The 17,073-nt window shown below is 40.0% G+C and overlaps 4 protein-coding genes across 4 annotated transcripts; all 4 read right to left on the reverse strand.

Moving 5' to 3' along the window:
• Positions 1–538: 538 nt before the first annotated feature.
• On the reverse strand, positions 539–2,701 carry snrpd2 (small nuclear ribonucleoprotein D2 polypeptide). Its single transcript, XM_030108561.1, has 3 exons — positions 2,550–2,701; positions 1,412–1,591; positions 539–987 (listed from the first exon to the last, which is right to left on the reverse strand). Coding segments are annotated over exons 1-3 (357 nt in total). The 5' UTR covers positions 2,552–2,701; the 3' UTR covers positions 539–812.
• A 4,614-nt stretch (positions 2,702–7,315) lies between these two features.
• foxg1c (forkhead box G1c) lies at positions 7,316–8,524 on the reverse strand. Its single transcript, XM_030109107.1, has one exon. The coding sequence runs from the start codon at positions 8,522–8,524 to the stop codon at positions 7,316–7,318; it is 1,209 nt and encodes a 402-aa protein (XP_029964967.1).
• A 2,744-nt stretch (positions 8,525–11,268) lies between these two features.
• pglyrp5 (peptidoglycan recognition protein 5) lies at positions 11,269–12,355 on the reverse strand. The gene is made up of 4 exons (XM_030108910.1): positions 12,214–12,355; positions 11,929–12,124; positions 11,715–11,833; positions 11,269–11,543 (listed from the first exon to the last, which is right to left on the reverse strand). Exons 1-4 carry the CDS (start codon positions 12,227–12,229, stop codon positions 11,368–11,370), a joined length of 507 nt encoding a protein of 168 aa, XP_029964770.1. The 5' UTR covers positions 12,230–12,355; the 3' UTR covers positions 11,269–11,367.
• A 1,680-nt stretch (positions 12,356–14,035) lies between these two features.
• Positions 14,036–17,073, reverse strand: polr2i (RNA polymerase II subunit I). The gene is made up of 6 exons (XM_030108615.1): positions 16,904–17,073; positions 16,700–16,754; positions 15,922–15,995; positions 15,693–15,767; positions 14,855–14,906; positions 14,036–14,311 (listed from the first exon to the last, which is right to left on the reverse strand). Exons 1-6 carry the CDS (start codon positions 16,963–16,965, stop codon positions 14,249–14,251), a joined length of 381 nt encoding a protein of 126 aa, XP_029964475.1. The 5' UTR covers positions 16,966–17,073; the 3' UTR covers positions 14,036–14,248.

Raw genomic sequence — 17,073 nt, forward strand, 5'->3', positions numbered from 1 at the left:
TCACTTTTGACTGCTAAATGTGAGAGCAGTACAGAGCTGAGGTTAGATGCCAACTGCTTGAGAGAAGTAAGGCGACACGAGCCGTCGAGCTATTAGGACAATTAACAAAGTGGTCAGGAGGGGCTGAGCGGCAGAGAGGAACAGCCTGAAATGGAGAGACGAGGGTGTGAAGTGACAGTCAGCACATCTGGTCTCATCAATAATGCAGCGCGCCTTTAAACGGCAGTTTGTCACTTATTGAGCTGCTGCTGACTGAAATCAAGCCTGACACCGAAGACGCTGTCAGGGGAGAGCGAAACGAGGAGACAGCTCAAGAAAACTCATCTGGTGTGGAGTGAGCGAGTGACAAATTTAACACAGAATACTGCAGAGGATCAACACTCCACTTCAATATTTTCTGTCATTGACCAGATTCTTGTAACTATACTAAAAACAGATGCTGTCAGTCATGACTACAGAGGGCGGATCGAAATGAGACCATGAGTAAACTCTGCAACACAACAGATACTGCAGGGAGCCATAAAAAGTCACACATCTGAGTCGGTTTATTACTTTTATTATTAAAATGAAAAACGTAAAGACTTGTGTAGACAAAGCAGATTCTGGCAGTTTGTGCCAAGCTGACTGTCAAAACAGTATCAACATGCCGACAACATATTCGTCAGTGAATATACAGATTCAAAAAAACACCTACAGAAAAAAACAAAAAAAAAAAAAAAACAAAAAACAATTATAGACTACTTCAAGTCTTTGAAAAGAAAAGAAAGAAAAAAAAAGCCGGTGTCAGCTGTTCAGGTAGATGCCTCCAGTGTTCATTTCCCGGTAATCAGAGGATTTCTCAGCACAACGATGACAGAGTCACCCCTGAGGAACATTTTGGAAATGTAGCGATCTTTATTCACTGGCTTGGACTTCTTCTTTCCTTTGCCGCTCTTGGGAACTTCTGTCCACATCTCCTTCACGTTCTCCAAAACCATGTTGCAGTGCCTGAAAAGACGGTCAGGATACGACATGCTCAAATTAGATTAAAGACAGCATTTAAAAAAAAATACCTGAAAAGATATTTTTATAAAGTCAACCAGTGATTTTACTACTAACATAATATTTAAGAAAAAGTAATGCCTAAATTTTATTAGGTTAACTTTCAATTTAAATTCAGCACAGAAAAAGTGCTGTGAGTTTATCATACAATTCATAGTATTCACAGTGAGAACCAATTGATATTGCAACAATTTCTACTTGAGATTAATTTCAACTTGCAATTCAGGACGAATGTTAAATGGTACATCTTAATAAATCAGATCAAGTAAAATCAAATGAAACGGCATCCAAATTAGGAAGGACAAGACAAATGATCAACTAGCATTTAACAACATAATAAATCTAGCCAGCAGTGAATCAGTGTTTGTACCTGTCAAAAGCCTTGACTCTTCCCAGCAGCTTCTTGTTGTTGCGACAGTTTATGAGGACCTGAGTGTTGTTCTTCACCGACTGGGTGAGCACCGACAGAGGCCCGGTGTTGAACTCCTCCTCCTCTCGCTTCTGCAGCTCTTCGGGAGTCATCTCTGACTTTGGCTTTGTTAACAGACTCCTGATGATAAAACCAAGCAAACACAGTAAACCTTCATGAGTAGAGAATGATGGTGTGATGGCATTAGGACAGTATGCATATGGATTTCAACATTGATGGTAAAACTACCATATTCTCTACATGTTATGGACTTTGATGACCTATAGAGGCTTACCAAGAGATCATTTTAACATGATATGCAAAATCACGGAAATACTTCATAAAAGCTACAGATGATTAAAACATTTAAAAAAAAAAAAACTTAGCTATGTCCATTATGTTTTAACCTTTGGATGATAAATTTAGAAAACTTTTTACTCTTCATCCCTTGTCCAGGACACTAGTTCTTTATGCATAAAATTTAAAAACATGCCGTTTTTCAACCAAGCCGTTACAGCACATAATACACACGTTGTGCAACATATGTGTTTTGTTGACACTGCTGTTTCACTAAAATTTGTTCCCATTTCTAAAACGTGATGTATTTTGAACGAACAGAAAGAAAATAATTCCATCAGTGGACTGGGATTTGTTTTCGAAGTCTTTTTACATATTACCCTCAAAATGTCGCATACTGTATTACATGAACCAACAAAACGAACGATAACTACAATGTAGCTGGAAAAAGAAGGTGGTCAGGAAACAGAACCGGAGAATCAACACACGGTATCGTGCCTGTATTGGCCTTCGACAACTTCGCTGTTTAATTAATTGTATGCCTTGGAATTTGTCTCTCGCTCTTCAACTGAATATATAAAACTACACGTAGTTTGCATGCATAACAATGAAGTAGTTGAGTAACGTGTAAACACAAATAGAAAATGCATCGACCGGAGGTACAAAAAGCTAAGCGACAGAAGCTAACCGAGGCTAACCCCGTTAGCATTGCAACTATTAGCCTCTGCGGTGCTGAGTTCATACTCGACGAATGAATGTAGCGTTCGTTCAAAAGCACTGGTCGATCATTACGGGTCCTTACATGTTTCTTGGTTTATAAAAGCGGTTTCTTCAGGTCACGTTTGTCTGCTCTCCACCGGCGCCTTCGTCTCCTCAACGATTGGTTTCCCAGCGTGGACAGATTCACTTCCGGTTCAATTCGTCCGCGCTTGTTCCAAAGACTACCGGGTCACTGCGTCCTGTGGAAACTCATTAATTTCTCTCCTAAGTGTCTAAATAAAGGATCATACTGTCTATTATAGTGCTTAATCTGTATTTATTTTACTAATAGAAAGGACTGATGATTTTGTTAAGCTCAGAAACACAAACGGAATGTATTAAATCAAGATCAAAGCTCAAAAAGGATATAATAAAAAGTTATTAGTGACACACACACACACACACACACACACACACACACACACACACACACACACACACACACACACACCTATATATTTAGACCTAAAACAGCTACAATCAAATGTGCATACTCTGAAATAATGATATTTACAAATGTTTGTTAAATAAATTAAATATGATGCACTTTATTGTGTTGTATAATATAATACAAAACAAAACAAAACAAAACAAAACAATGTTGCTTTAAAACTGATACATTGTTGCCAACTTCTCAGTCAGGAAACTTCTAAACTATGTCATCTTCTAATTTGCATTCTTGCTCGTTTGCATATCCAGGTTAAATGAACTTTATTCTCAAGTGCCAGTGATGAGAGTAACAGCTCTAAAATAAACACTGTTAGTAACAGTGCTACTATTTTTAGTAATGGGTAAGCGAACCAATCACTTTTTCCAGTGTTACAGTGCCATTATTGTCACTGACAATAATTTGAGGCTCGGTTCTGCTAACGTAATTCACCGTTTTCAGCTTGATTTTTCCTCCTCCAGAGTCCAGCTGAGCTGGTGGAGCATAAAACTTGTACAAAGAAAGAAGGAACCGTGTTGGTGTAAAGTGCGTCATATGACATGACAGAGATCTAGTGATGATCATTCAAAGGCAGCTTTTTCAGACATCTACATACATTTATTGTGTTTCATTTATTTATTTATTTATTTATTTATTTATTTTGGAAATGTATAAATGCTATCTATTTATCACTGTAAAAGGTGATAGGATCCCAGTTATAGGTAGTATTAGTTAGAAAAATATTGTAGATATGACACACTGGCAGTATGCTTAGTATCGGAATAAACACATTCACATTTTTTTTTCTCTGACTTTTATGAACTTATGGTTGTGTGGAATTTATTGAATATGATCACTCTCACCATAAGGACTCAATGCAAATACAGAACACATCACACTCGTAATCGTCCACAAGCTTAAAAAAGAACAAAACATGATATAGTCTAGGAGTCCTCTCTTGTAACAAGGTGGTGGTGGGCGAGTTGCTCAAATGCTTTGGAACTTGAACGAGGAGATTCAGTGAATTAAAAATAAAAGGCCTTAGGCCCTAAGATACACTGTTTCAAGAGCAGTTGATCAGTGCACATTACTTTTATCCCGTGACAAATTTCTCACTTCTAGAATTACAATTACCTGTCCTGAGGGGTCATTGAATCATGATGCAAAAACACTGCGAAACATAGATTTGACCTTCACAGTCAAAACACAGAGCAAGAACATCAAGCAGTGTTTTCATGTTCTCCATGTGCATGCATTAGTTTTCCCTTAGTTTCTTCCCATAGTCCAAAATCATGCATTGTCCGTCTCTCTATGTTCGTCTTGAGATGACAGGTGAGCTGCCCAGAAGGTACTCTGCAGCCCCAGCCCCCCCAAGACCTTACACTGGATAAAATGATGCACGGAAGTGTAAAAGATGATGAATTGATTGGTTTTGTGGCATCTTGCGTTGCTTTTCCCCAGTTTAAAATGGGGGGAACTTACTCACAACAGAGCAAATATTCAGATGAGTTCTTCTTTACACGACTGTAATATGAGTGCAGGCTAAAGTAATTGCAGTAACAATGTAACACAGGAGAAGCTTTTGCAGCTCAATTAAGTCTTTGTTTAATACTTTTTAACACAACAATAAAACGAGTGAAAGGATGTTCATGTCAGATAGGAAGTGAGTGTGTCATGCTACACTGTGTACAGCATTGAGAAGCTCAGGGATTGGCTTTCTGTCATGAGACAGCCAGACGCCTTTGGGTGTACAACCCACCCACCTTCTTTCAAAGGGTGGCGCAACCACCTGTAGAAACCACTTGCTGCAGATAAAGGCAGCCTGTGTGTTCCTGAGTGAGGTGAGTGTGTGGGATTGATTTCCAGATCTACACTGGATCTTCATGAGGAGCACCGACTCTGGCCAGAAAGACTCACCTAGTGTGAGGAAACTCAGAATCCCCTGCAGGTGGGGGGGCAGAAGTGATCTGAAAACACTTTGAAACTGCCAAATTAAAGGAGGAAACTGTTTAATGCAAATACTTCATATTTTTAATCTTGTTTTATTGAAAAAATGCTTTCACTGTTCAATAATAAGTAAGCACAGGTGAGAGTCAACACATTTAATTGTACTTTTATTGAATGAGGTTCAAACACCATAAAGACACTAATGGCTTAATGTGATTTGTTATGAAGAATACCAGGTTTCACTACGAAGGCATTATCTGTCATCATAAAGATTTAAAGCCTCATTAAAAAATATGATATGACAACTTTTCAAGATAGAGATCACTCATTTGCTAATTTTGTACAATTTTGCCATTTATTGTGCCTTATATTTAAACACTTCTTTTCACCACCATGGCTTTAAAGCACTCATACTTAATTTACTGTAGCACTTCCATTTTGTGTTTATTTGTCCTTATAATTTATCGCAATTAAAGGAGAAATCTTCCAATTGTTTTTATTTGACAACTTGTGTTTCTCCATTGGACTTTTGGCACAAAATATAACAGAAAAACCAACAATTCTTTTGGCCTCTAGTCTGTTTTTACTGTGAACACTGTATGATTAGCAAGACATTTCAGTTGTGTGGAACTAATCTTCCCTTTAAAACATCTCTATTTCAGTGAATGTTGAAATTATTTAACACCTCCCCCTTAAAAAAATAAAATAAAAAAAGCACATCTTCCTCCTTCTCCTGTCATTTATATCATAGCATCACATATTTATTTTTCTGGACCACAACATTTTATTCCATGCTACATTAAATTGACTTTTTAAAGTGTTTTTTTTTATCATTATTATGCTGAATTTTTCATTGTAATTGAGTGGTTTTTTTTCCTCCTAAGATCAATTTTAAGGCCTGATTATATATTTAAATACATTTCCTAGACAATCAAGACCAGAAATTCTTCCTAAATATCTTAGCAAGTTCGTCTTGTAAACTTCCAGCAGATGACAATAAGAAGGATCAGCACCTTAACGTAGCCACGTGTTGCAGCCTGATGGATGACCCTGTGAGCAGAGCTGTCAAAAATGCAGATACTCAACAGCAAACAGTATCCCCTTACTTCTGCCCCAGGGTACAAAACTCACACCACGAACCTGTTGCCTCACAGCTCTTATCATTCAGCTCTCTGTACTGCCTCCACAGTTACTGTTGGCAGTAAATGAAAATATTATCATCTTCCTATCTGTCTTAGACAGCCAGTTTGCCAACAGTGGTGTTACCCGATCTGGACCTGTCTGCTTCAACCACAGCCGGCTGAGCTGGGAGGAGAGGCGACTGGCTGCACTCTTTTGATATAAAGAGGCTTTTGTTTAAAGGAGGCAGTCATCCAGAAAGCTGCTCTAATCTCGATCCCCATAAATTATTTTTTTTTCTATTAATTCGGCGACTTGCAGAGGTGAGGGAAAGTTGAACAGGCAGTGATGTCAGGGCAGGGTGAAACATAAGACAGATCAATAAGATCAGGGGGGCCTGGAAACGTCCTGTATTGCGCGCACTGTTCAGTCCTCACCGTGCGGGCCCAAACCTCCAAACATTTAATAACACAGCCAAATAAGAACAATCAACAACAGCGGCTTTTAATGAGTTGAAAGGAAAACACAATTAAAAATGCATTATTTATTGGTTAATTACATGTAAGGTGATTAAAATAGGGATGTAATATTTTAAATGCAACATTATCGAAATGGAAGACAATACGTGCAGCACAGGAGTAGTATTTAAACATGTATTTTAGTCTCATAGCAAATTTAAATTTCAAACCGAGGTAACTTACATAGAATGGAAATGTGTTTAATTTGCTGTCTTTGATTTGGGCGAATTTATCTCGTAATCTCGGATTTACGCACAAATCCAATGACATTTTTTACCCAAACAATTTCATTTGAAGTTTATAACCGCTGCATGACTTAAATTAACCAAGTCAAACACAGTTAATGTTATTCTTACCTGATCATATATTAAAAAAAACAAACAAACTTTAAAGTCTTTTTTAGCAGATATTTTTTGAAGTCCATCAGGCGTAAAATAACGACAAGTGCACAAATATGATGTTTCAGTATTGCAGTAATGAGCTTATAAGTGGGAAAATAAGAAAGGGTAACAAGAACTGAGTCTAGTTTCAGCTATAACAGACAGCGCGGGGCACTAATTACATTTTTTTGACATTTGACCCATTTTCTAGTTTGGGCCAGTATTTCATGCGCAAATTTGCACCATTGTAATTTCTCCTCTTTCGCTGCAGACAGTTTCCTTTGTAGCACAAATAAATTAACAATTTTTATAGGTTTTCCATCAACCCCAATTTCGAATTTGAAGAGTAAAATATGATTGCTCATTTAATTTTCCATATTTGATGATCTAATTAATTCTGCACGGCGAGGGGGATGATTCATTTCTCTATATTCCAAGACGACGGAGGGCTTGAACAGATTTGAGGGTAGTAATTTGGGAAGTCACTACAGCACACTCCCAGGTCCGAGTGACCGCTCTTGGATAAAAACTGTCCCGGAGACGTCTTGGAGACGGCGCATTCCTCTTGGCACGGACTAAACGCGGCGGCGCACGGTATTTGGTGAGAGTAAAAGTAGCTGGCTTGCCCGGAAATCATGTTAAAAGAGCAGGGATCCGACAGTGGCAGCGTGCAGGCGGGGATGGAGGTGGCGAAGGCGGTGCAGGCCGTGCCAATCTGATGGGCACGCGACTGCGCGCAGCTGACTCCGATGTAAGACATCTCCTGGTGCGTCTGCACGAACCGCTCGGTGTCCGAGGCGCTTGCGCTGAGCCGTGCCCGCTGTGAAACCACCGAAGTGGCGTGGTTGGAGATGCGGGGGTGAGCGCTCAGGTAGGTCCCCGCGCCCAGGTGTGTGCGCCCCGGCGTCTGGAGAGGTAGAAACGGCGGCACCGGCCAGTAAAAAGAACTTGCTGCGGCCAAAGTAACACTCGCCGCGGCGCCAGTGGACATCAGACGACCTCCTCCTCTTTTTAGACCAAGCTTGGCTCTGGAGCCGGGTGCAGCTCTGCGCCTGAGTTTCCCCGATGTCCCTCCTATGAAGACGTCCTCACTGCAAGGGTCCAACATCCAGTAGTTGCCCTTGCCAGGGTCATCATAGTGGCGCGGGACTTTCACAAAGCACTTGTTCAGACTCAGGTTGTGCCTGATTGAATTTTGCCACCCCTGTCTGTTCTGTCGATAGTAAGGGAAGTTCCCCATGATAAACTCATAGATGCCGTTGAGAGTGAGCCGTCGCTCCGGGCTTTGGCGGATAGCCATCATGATGAGCGCGTTGTAACTGAATGGAGGTTTCTCAGGTTTAACACTTTCTTCAGTTCCTCCACTTTTCTTTTCTTCTTCCTTATTCCCATCTCCATTCTCAGTCGATTTGCTGTCCATTTTAGCGCACTGTTTGAAGTTTGCACAGTTCTTCTCGTTGAAAAAGTTTCCCTCTGGGCTGTGTCTTTCGGTGTGCGCGGGGCGCGGTCTCTGGGACGGAGATGGAGCCTCCTGCTCGCCCATCGCCCCCTCTCTCCTCCACAACAGGCTGCTGATGCTGAACGACGACTTGTGAAACAGTCGGTTAGAAGTTTTCAAGTCCTCCATCTCCGCCCGGAGGGTGAAAGTCACTCCTGCAACTCTCGGTGCTGCGTCCGAAGATGGCGAGAGCGCGCGTCACTGAACCCACCGAGCAAAGTCGCTCTGAATGAAAGCGGTGGGGAGCCAAAGACCGCTGAACAGACACAACAAATGCGCATGATCAAAGCTGCACAGGAGTCATTACCCGAAACGCACAGCGCATTGCTCAATAACCTGCAGGTGAATCACATCGTGCGTAATTTACGCACGTTCCATTGATTTGAGTTTTATCCTGTTATAAAAGTACCCTAAACTCTGCTCAACGTAGCCGAAATGTCATTAAAATATGTTTTCGGTGGTGAAACACACAAACAAAAAAAAACTTGTCGTTGAGAATGTATATTTTATAAAGTAAAAAGCAAAGCCAACATTTTTCCATGCGCTTGCTCCGTGTCGCGGGACGTTTGAAAACGTGTGCTGTCAATCTGTGTGACTGATCTGTGAACTTTCAGGTGCAATTATAACACTTCCGCGCCTCACGAAATCCAATCCTCTCACACACGCCGTTCCCTTGGGGCCACCATAATCCCTCGCTCCTTTTAAAATCTCTTTCCCCTGCTCTGTCTGCGTAAACTTAACCGACAATCTCACCAGATCAGATTGAGCCAGAGCCTAAATGTTTTGGGTCGGTATCAGCCCAAAACTTTTGGAATGATCCCAGGTGAACACCAGCAGTTTCAAAAAGCTTCAGAGGCGTACTTACACGACTTGATGCATTGCTGACCAGACAGGAGGACAGGCCTGGGCTCAGCATCACCACACAGAGGGAGGAAAAGGCCGCACTGATCAAGTGCTGCAGGTCCAATGCTGCCTTTCGGCAACCTGATGCAATGCATATTTGTTCGAAAATACTCACATTTCAAGAACAAAAGAAGAAACAATTCTAAGTAACTTTGTGTAAATATACACGATGTACAATTACAATGATTATTAAGGTAAACGCGATTTCATGAGATGTGGTGAAGTGAAACTTCTTCTAGTCTTCAGTCATAGTAAGAACGATGGTCTACTGGAGTCCTGTTTTTTCATGCTGAGAAAAGTGACATTATGGGGACAATGTGTGGCAATGTCTTGTGTCAGCACTTTTCAAAAAATGCCACTACAAACCTTAATTTGGCATTGTTTAAAATGTTACAGATTATGTATCGTCTCTTAGTGACCTGGAGGTCTGAAGCTGCAGATGTTTCTTCTCCCATTTTTATTTTCTTTAAAGTCTGATGGGAAAATGGTATTTTTGTTAAGAAAGCATGTATAAAGCACTTCAGTTCCAGTTTAATTAAAAAAAAAGAAAAAGAAAAAGAAATTATACACACACAATTACTTAATGGGGGAACATTTTAGTCCAAGTTTGCACATTCATAAGCAGCTCTGTTTATGTTTTGTGAAGTTCTATCTTTGTTTTGGACTGGAACATCATGTAATACTCTGTTCGGAGACCAACTGCCAGACGAGACAACTACAATAGTCCGTCACACCTCCACACCTTCTCTGAGTTAATTTGATCTACAAGTAAGCTCTTGTTGGAAACTTTTGGTGGTTTGTTGTCTCAACATCACTAACACCCTCTGGATTTTGAGCTTGTTTGCCTGTCTTGTGTTGGAGGCCATGTTTATTTAATGACAACATTTTAAAAACAACTCACTGGTACAGCTCTTACACAAATAGTTTTTGATCAACAGTCTACATCAATGAGGCCAAACCAGTCCTGGGATGAGCAACAACAATAGAATATGAATACAGTGGAAATAAAAACAGTCAGAGTGTTTCTGGTAAATGTTTTTATTCATTTATTTATTTATTTCAGATGATATGGATGTGGTGATAAAAGACTGAAAAGATTAAAATAACTGCAATATTTCTTGCACCATGAAGAACTAAAAGCTCATGAATGAATTTCAGCCATGAGCAATATTGCACTTTTACGGCACTAAAATGTTTATACAAACTGTAAAACAATGCATTCAAACTGACAAGTAAATGTATTTGCCTTCATCTGTATCCCTTTATTTTAGTTAAAGCTCGTGTCCGGAGTTTCCATTCGTTTCCAATGTATGTATCATTTTTCAACAGAGCTTAAATGTGTCAGTCTGGTTCGAAACTACAACATAATATTAGCATAAAGCAATATAAAAATTTATTTATGAGCCCCGCCTTCGTCTCATAGACCCCCATGTTATCCGAAAAAGCGCCGGTCAGCGTCAGCCAATAGATTTCGAGCTTCCGCATTCTCGTGTTGTCAATCAAAGTGTGCGCGCAGCCAGAGAGCACGGCCACTCGCCCAGGCAGAGGAGAGTTAGCAACGCAGCAGCCGCCCGCTTACCTCGGATATATCCATGGTCTGCTGAACATCCACCGTAAACAGCTAAACATGGAGGATGCTGTAGGACTCGGAGGCTCTCATTTTCACCCGACAAATAATTCGCGTGCACAATTAAAGGGGCGTGGCTTGGTCGCTCATGAAAGCAGAGGGAGGGCGGAACCTCCAGACGTTGGATTAAAAAAAACCCTCTCTCTTTCAAAACTCCGGACACGAGCTTTAAGTCAACTGAGGGACAGTTGTGATCATTGCGTTGATCCTACCCCCATGTGATGGCTCCCTCTGCTGGCAGAGTTAGTGAACAGTGATCTGTGATATTACCATAAATAAACTCACATTACTCCAAAATGACAAGAAATCCCTGCCCAACTTATGAAAATACAGCAGCAACAGGGGAGTTAGTGTTTAACCTAGAGTAATCAAGCATTTCGATTAGATTTGAGGACGTTGAGGTAGATATGATTGTTTTTGTTTTTTTTTTTTACTTTTGGCTTTAAGAAGTGCTCTTCAGCTGTGATAGGGCTTTGTAAAGATGGGTCCCCGGACATTCTGTCTGTGTCAACTCTCCATGTCCTTTCAGGTCATAGTTGTCATCCACAAACTTCTTGCTCACTCCAAACTGAATCAGTTTTTTCACTGCATTTAATGAAACCACACTGGGTTCATCCTCTGGAAACAAAACAAACAGCATCACTGTTACACGAAGCATGACACTTCTCAAATGTGCATCTTGGAATAAATAGAAACAGTCAGATATTTGGAGTTTTTTCATGTCCTGAGAGCTGATACATTGACTCGACGTGCTCGGATTGTTGTAAGGACACTAAAAGGAGCGCTTACCCATATAATTTCCCATGAAAGCAATCCCAAGTGAGTTGTAATTATGGCCTTTTGCATGTGCCCCGACCACACCCCAGCCACGACCCTCAAACAGAGTGCCGTCATCTGCAACCAGAAAGCTGAACAAAACAGAAAATTCATTTCAATAACACACACACACAAAACTTTTTTCAAGCAATCATTTCTTTCAACATGCTGAACAGGCAATACTCACTTGTATCCGATGTCGTCAAAGGACCTGTCTTCCATGTGGTTTGCCTGAATGCTGGCAAGTTGCTCCTGGCACTTTCTTAGGTCGGTGCATTTGGGCAGAGCAGTGTGATGTATGATAACAACCTGCACAGAACCTGTTAAAGCTGTTGTTGCTCGGGGAATTGCTGCAGCCCAGGATTCCCTTGAAACAAAATTCACTGAAAACAGAATTAAAATCACGCTCAGTGTCGCAGGTTGTCCCGAATCACACCTGAAAATGTAATTCTCTCGTCGAGCGTATTCATACCTGACGGACCGGCCATTGCTGAGCGTCTGAGTGTCAACAGACTGTGCAGCTCGCTTATAAATGCCTGCTTCACAGAGGGCGTGACCCTGGGAAGTACACCTTCCTTGTTCTCTGCAGTGACATGTCAAAGTCCCTTTTATCAACACGGATGTTTTTTCCAACAGGTTGACGCATCTGAGTTCCACAGTTGCCCAACCCTTAACCACATCCTCACGTGGAAGACACAAGACTGAAAAAGGAGGAAGTATGGAATAGTTCAGCGTCCTAATACTGTAGTCACAACAAATACAGTAGCAGTTTAATTCACACACAAAATGACAAGTTTTGCACATTTCACAGAAAACTGACTGACCACTGGTGGAATTATCTTACCAGACTGAAAAAAACAACAAAACAAAACCACAGGCAAACCCATTTTAAATGTTTTATGACAATTCTTTTTGATCAGCTGCATCCTGGTGCCTCATTTCTCAATAATTTTGTTACTATTACAGGACCGATTGGTGGCTGTTTGCGATGACTGACTGAAGTTGCAAGATTCAAACTGGAGCACTGTAACACTCACTGCAGTATTTTCCAGTTGGATCTTGTTGCACTGTGGATTTCAGGGCTGTTGGACTTTTTACTTGGACTGTGCAACTTTCATACATCAAGGTCGTGAATAAAAATAGCGTCTTCAGCCCCACAGCAAAGTGAATTCCAAAGTGACTTTTAAGAGCTGCGTTGACATTTTGCCAAAATTATCCCAGGAACACCTGAGAGCATCGTGTGTTTGTCGGTTAAACACTGGCTTTTCGCTCAGTGACTTGATTTGTGTTGTATGGCAGCAGACCTGGTTGTGGAAAGTGAAACCATTTAAAGGTGACAGGCGTGGCAGAGTAACAATAACCAGTCGGTTTTTAACTGCTGTCCTTTTCTAAAAACAAACAGCAAAACACACAATGTAAGGAGATGTGTGGTTGGCAGGGTACTTATTTGTGACTTTTTTGGCTTAACAATTACTCAATTTTATATGTAAAAAAAAACTGACTTTTGAAACTACAGTGTAGTTTCTTGCTGTGTGTGTTTGTGTAAGTAGAAATATCAGCCTTCTGCAACGGGAGGCAGGTCAGTCAGCTCGTCTCTGAACCGAACAGCTGCTCACAGCACCAAAACCCCACAGCGCCACGAACCGGAGACCACGGCAAATCCCACCCAGAGGAGGAACTGGCAGGCCGACGAGGAGGAAGCAGAATATCATCAAACGAGCTTGATTATTTAACTCTGAACATATAAAAAGAGTATTTTTGAACTTTTATCATAAATATATTTATTCTGGAATCCAGCTTTGAATAAACCCCACAGGGTTAACATGTACAAACATTTTAAGAGGCGTTTAATCTACTGCAGTTCCTTACTGTGGTTTTCAATACAAGGTAAATATTTTTTTTCTTTATTCAAATTATATGCACCGCTTCTGTGTATAATAAGAAGAGTGGGTTTGTTCTTAGTGAATGTTACTACCATTTGGTTGGTCATCGAGACAAATCCATTAAATGACAGGGTTTTTTTCCTCACCAAGCACTTCATTACGTTCACTGATTTTTTTTCTTTTTATGTGCACATTTTATGAATTGTCCTGATGGCTTTCTGTACCTTTAAGGTTAGACTGAAACAAACAGCAGTCGAAATATCTTTTATGGTTGAGGTAGTAAAACAGGAAACATTAGAAAAAGGCTGAGGTTTTTATTACAACACATAAGTGAAACTAACAATAGCTAAAGACACATATTACAGTCACCGTGTGAAATCAGAGAAATGTCACCGCGGTGGTCAGACGTGCTGCTTTGTCATAAACCCGTTGTATTTTTATGATTTTTTTTTTTTTACAGCAAATTATTATGAGTTTGTGTTGGACTCTGTCTGGCATGGTAGGAATAAAACTTCCTCTAATTGAACTCTGCATAGAGTGGTGGTGCTTTTTTTTTTTTTTTTTTTTTTTTTACAAATAAACACTACAATTGGAAATGCTTGGTATTTCCATAACTGTCCGTCTTCACTCTGTCCACCGGTGTCCACAGTGAGGAGCCGTACACACGTAGTAGAGTCGCATTGCATCCTGTATGAGACAGAATGAGAAAACAAAGACCAAATTTAAAGCTGATTTCAGCTCATTCTTCAATCCAAACAGAGAAAATGTTCCACAAATAACACTGGTTTATAATATTATATATCACAGCATATCATCTCATATATGATCTGGATGTGAGGTGCTGGAACTGTCAACAAAGCAAATATGTCTAATCCAAAAGACATTTTTGAAATGAGAACATTAAAAATCTGAATTATTTATTATGAGCTCTGGATGAAAAAAAGCAAATCCTCATCTGATAAATCACTTTAATATCCTGAGATGCACTCGTTTTTATGACTTAGAGGTTAAAAACATTAAAAAAATGCTTTGAACCAATTATTATTTTATCATATACATTTAAATAAAAAAGAAACATTTTTGTTTCTTACTTGAAGAAGTATTAATTAAAAAATGATGGCTGCTTTGTGAATACACTTTTGAAATGCAGTCTGTATGCTTCTGTCCTTGTTAAGGTGCTAAACTACCTTGGAAACATGTAGACTGCATTTTATAATTCGTAATCCTTACCTCAGCGTTCATACTGTGGGACTGAAAGAACACTGCCTCCTTGTGTCCACACCTGAAGAGAAAAATAGATCAAAAGAGAACACTACATTATTCTTTTTTTTCCTCCATTAGTTTGGCTCATTTCTTGAAACAGAAATTACATTCTCAAAACAACATGGACAAACCTCCAAACTACTCTGCAACGGCTCACAACAGAACAGTTTTTTTTTCCATTCATTTAATCACATTTGAAATGTCTCAGCACATGTCTCGATGTCTCAGAACATCTTTGCAAATGATGAAGCACAGTAAGGCTAAATTTAGCACTATTTCCAAGCGAACATTTCATGTTGATCTAAAGTGGTTGATTGACAGTCTAATGATTCTCCAAAACATATTGGCATATTTTCAAAGCATCAATCATCACTTGCAAAATCGTCGTTGAACTGTTAAAATGAATCAAAAACATAATGCAATCTGAACACCATACATGAATCTGTTTACATGAGGGCGAGGAGGGGGACCAGTTCAGAAGTGAGCAGTGAAATTTAGAGCACTGTAGACTACATACAATTTTTTTTGTTTCAATTTTTGTTTATATGACAGTATGTTGAACTCTGATGGATGGAAGTTACTTTGTGTGTGAAGAAAAATGTTTATAATTTCCTTGGCAGTGGCGTGAACAGTTTTGGGAGAGATGTGAGCTATTGCAAGTGAACTGTGGTGTTGTGCTGAACATCAAGACTGTTTTGACAAATGATTTTAGAGTTTTAAAAATGTAATTTTTGTTTCAAGGAGTGAGCCGAACCAACGGAGAACAAGTGTAATGCAGAGGTCAAACGCAAGTGATGGAACTCACTTTGGACAGGGGTGGTCCTCTGTTCTCGGCAGTGTCGGGTCCTGAGATACATCTGCGATGATTTGTGTCAGTTCACTGGAAAATGGCGAGAGTGAGATGGTTGATGGCAGCAGCAGTTTTTATTAAGTCAACACAGAAAGTTCACTTCCAGCGGTCATATCATCACATTAAAGCAGTAAAACACATTCATTTAATTGAATAAATAAACAGAGGCACAGCAGTTACTTACTCAACTTCATGAGTGATTTTGTTGACGTAGATACAGCTGTTGTCTGCTTCTTGCTGGTAGTCACAATTTCTGCACTGTAGATGGAGACAAAGTTGAAAACATATAGAATAGAAACGTTTATTATACCAAAGATTCCACAAAACAGATCAGTCAAAGGGAACAAGGCTGACAACGGGCACAAGAACATGGTGCTCAGAGCAGATGAAGAAACTTTTCCAGGATTGCCTCTATTTTTTTCTCAAGTTAAAGGTTGCAGTCTATAAAAACTCCTTATAAACAGTGCATATATATGTAGACAGTGGTATCCATACAGGTTGCACCATATTCGGTGAGCACCATACCATAATATGAAAATAATGTTGAAGCCTGTTCTTAGATTGTAACAATAGTGCAGCTTCTCTTGTCTAGACATTAAGTGAAATAAGCTCCGCTGTCAACAAAACCTCGGGCAGTGGGTCTCATTGACCACATATGTTGTCATGTAGACATGACCGTGATGTTTTATTGAGCAGTCCCAGTGTCTGCTGACATTAGAAGATCAACGATCCACATTCACTGGACAACAAACTTTACTGTTGAGATAACAATAAATAACTGTTGCAGCAACACAGTTGCGATAGTCAGACTCAACAACAAACATCCCCGATTGAATGACTCAAAGTAGGTGATAACCTTCATGATTTGAACGCTGGTCTGCATTGTTTGGGGTGTAATGATCTTTTTGAAAATGTTTACAACTTAGTCAAGATTCATTCAATCACACAAGCTTGACACTTACCGCGTAAAGCAGGATGCGGTTCTCTTTGTCTTCTTTAGGATATAACATGTTATTACTGGAAAGAAAAGTTAAATGGTTACTAGGATTTTGTTCTAACGTGTGTTTTTGTTTCACTGTGAAATGATATGGATGCAAGTACTTATATTAGCACGTTGCTAGCGTGCTAGGCTAACATTTCCATTCTCTCCACAACCGAAAACTCACCATTCTTGACAAAACCGGATCCCAACAAACCCCGGCTCGTAGGTCCCGCTGTCTAAATCCATCTTATAAAATATTCACAGAAGACTAGACTAAAAGTTTAAGTGACTGTGGTCCAACGTTTGTCTCCTCCGCTGTCTGACCGCGTCTTACAACATGATCTTGTGCGCATG

The sequence above is a fragment of the Salarias fasciatus genome, chromosome 14, assembly GCF_902148845.1.
Source record: "Salarias fasciatus chromosome 14, fSalaFa1.1, whole genome shotgun sequence".
Taxonomy (NCBI): Eukaryota; Metazoa; Chordata; class Actinopteri; order Blenniiformes; family Blenniidae; genus Salarias; species Salarias fasciatus.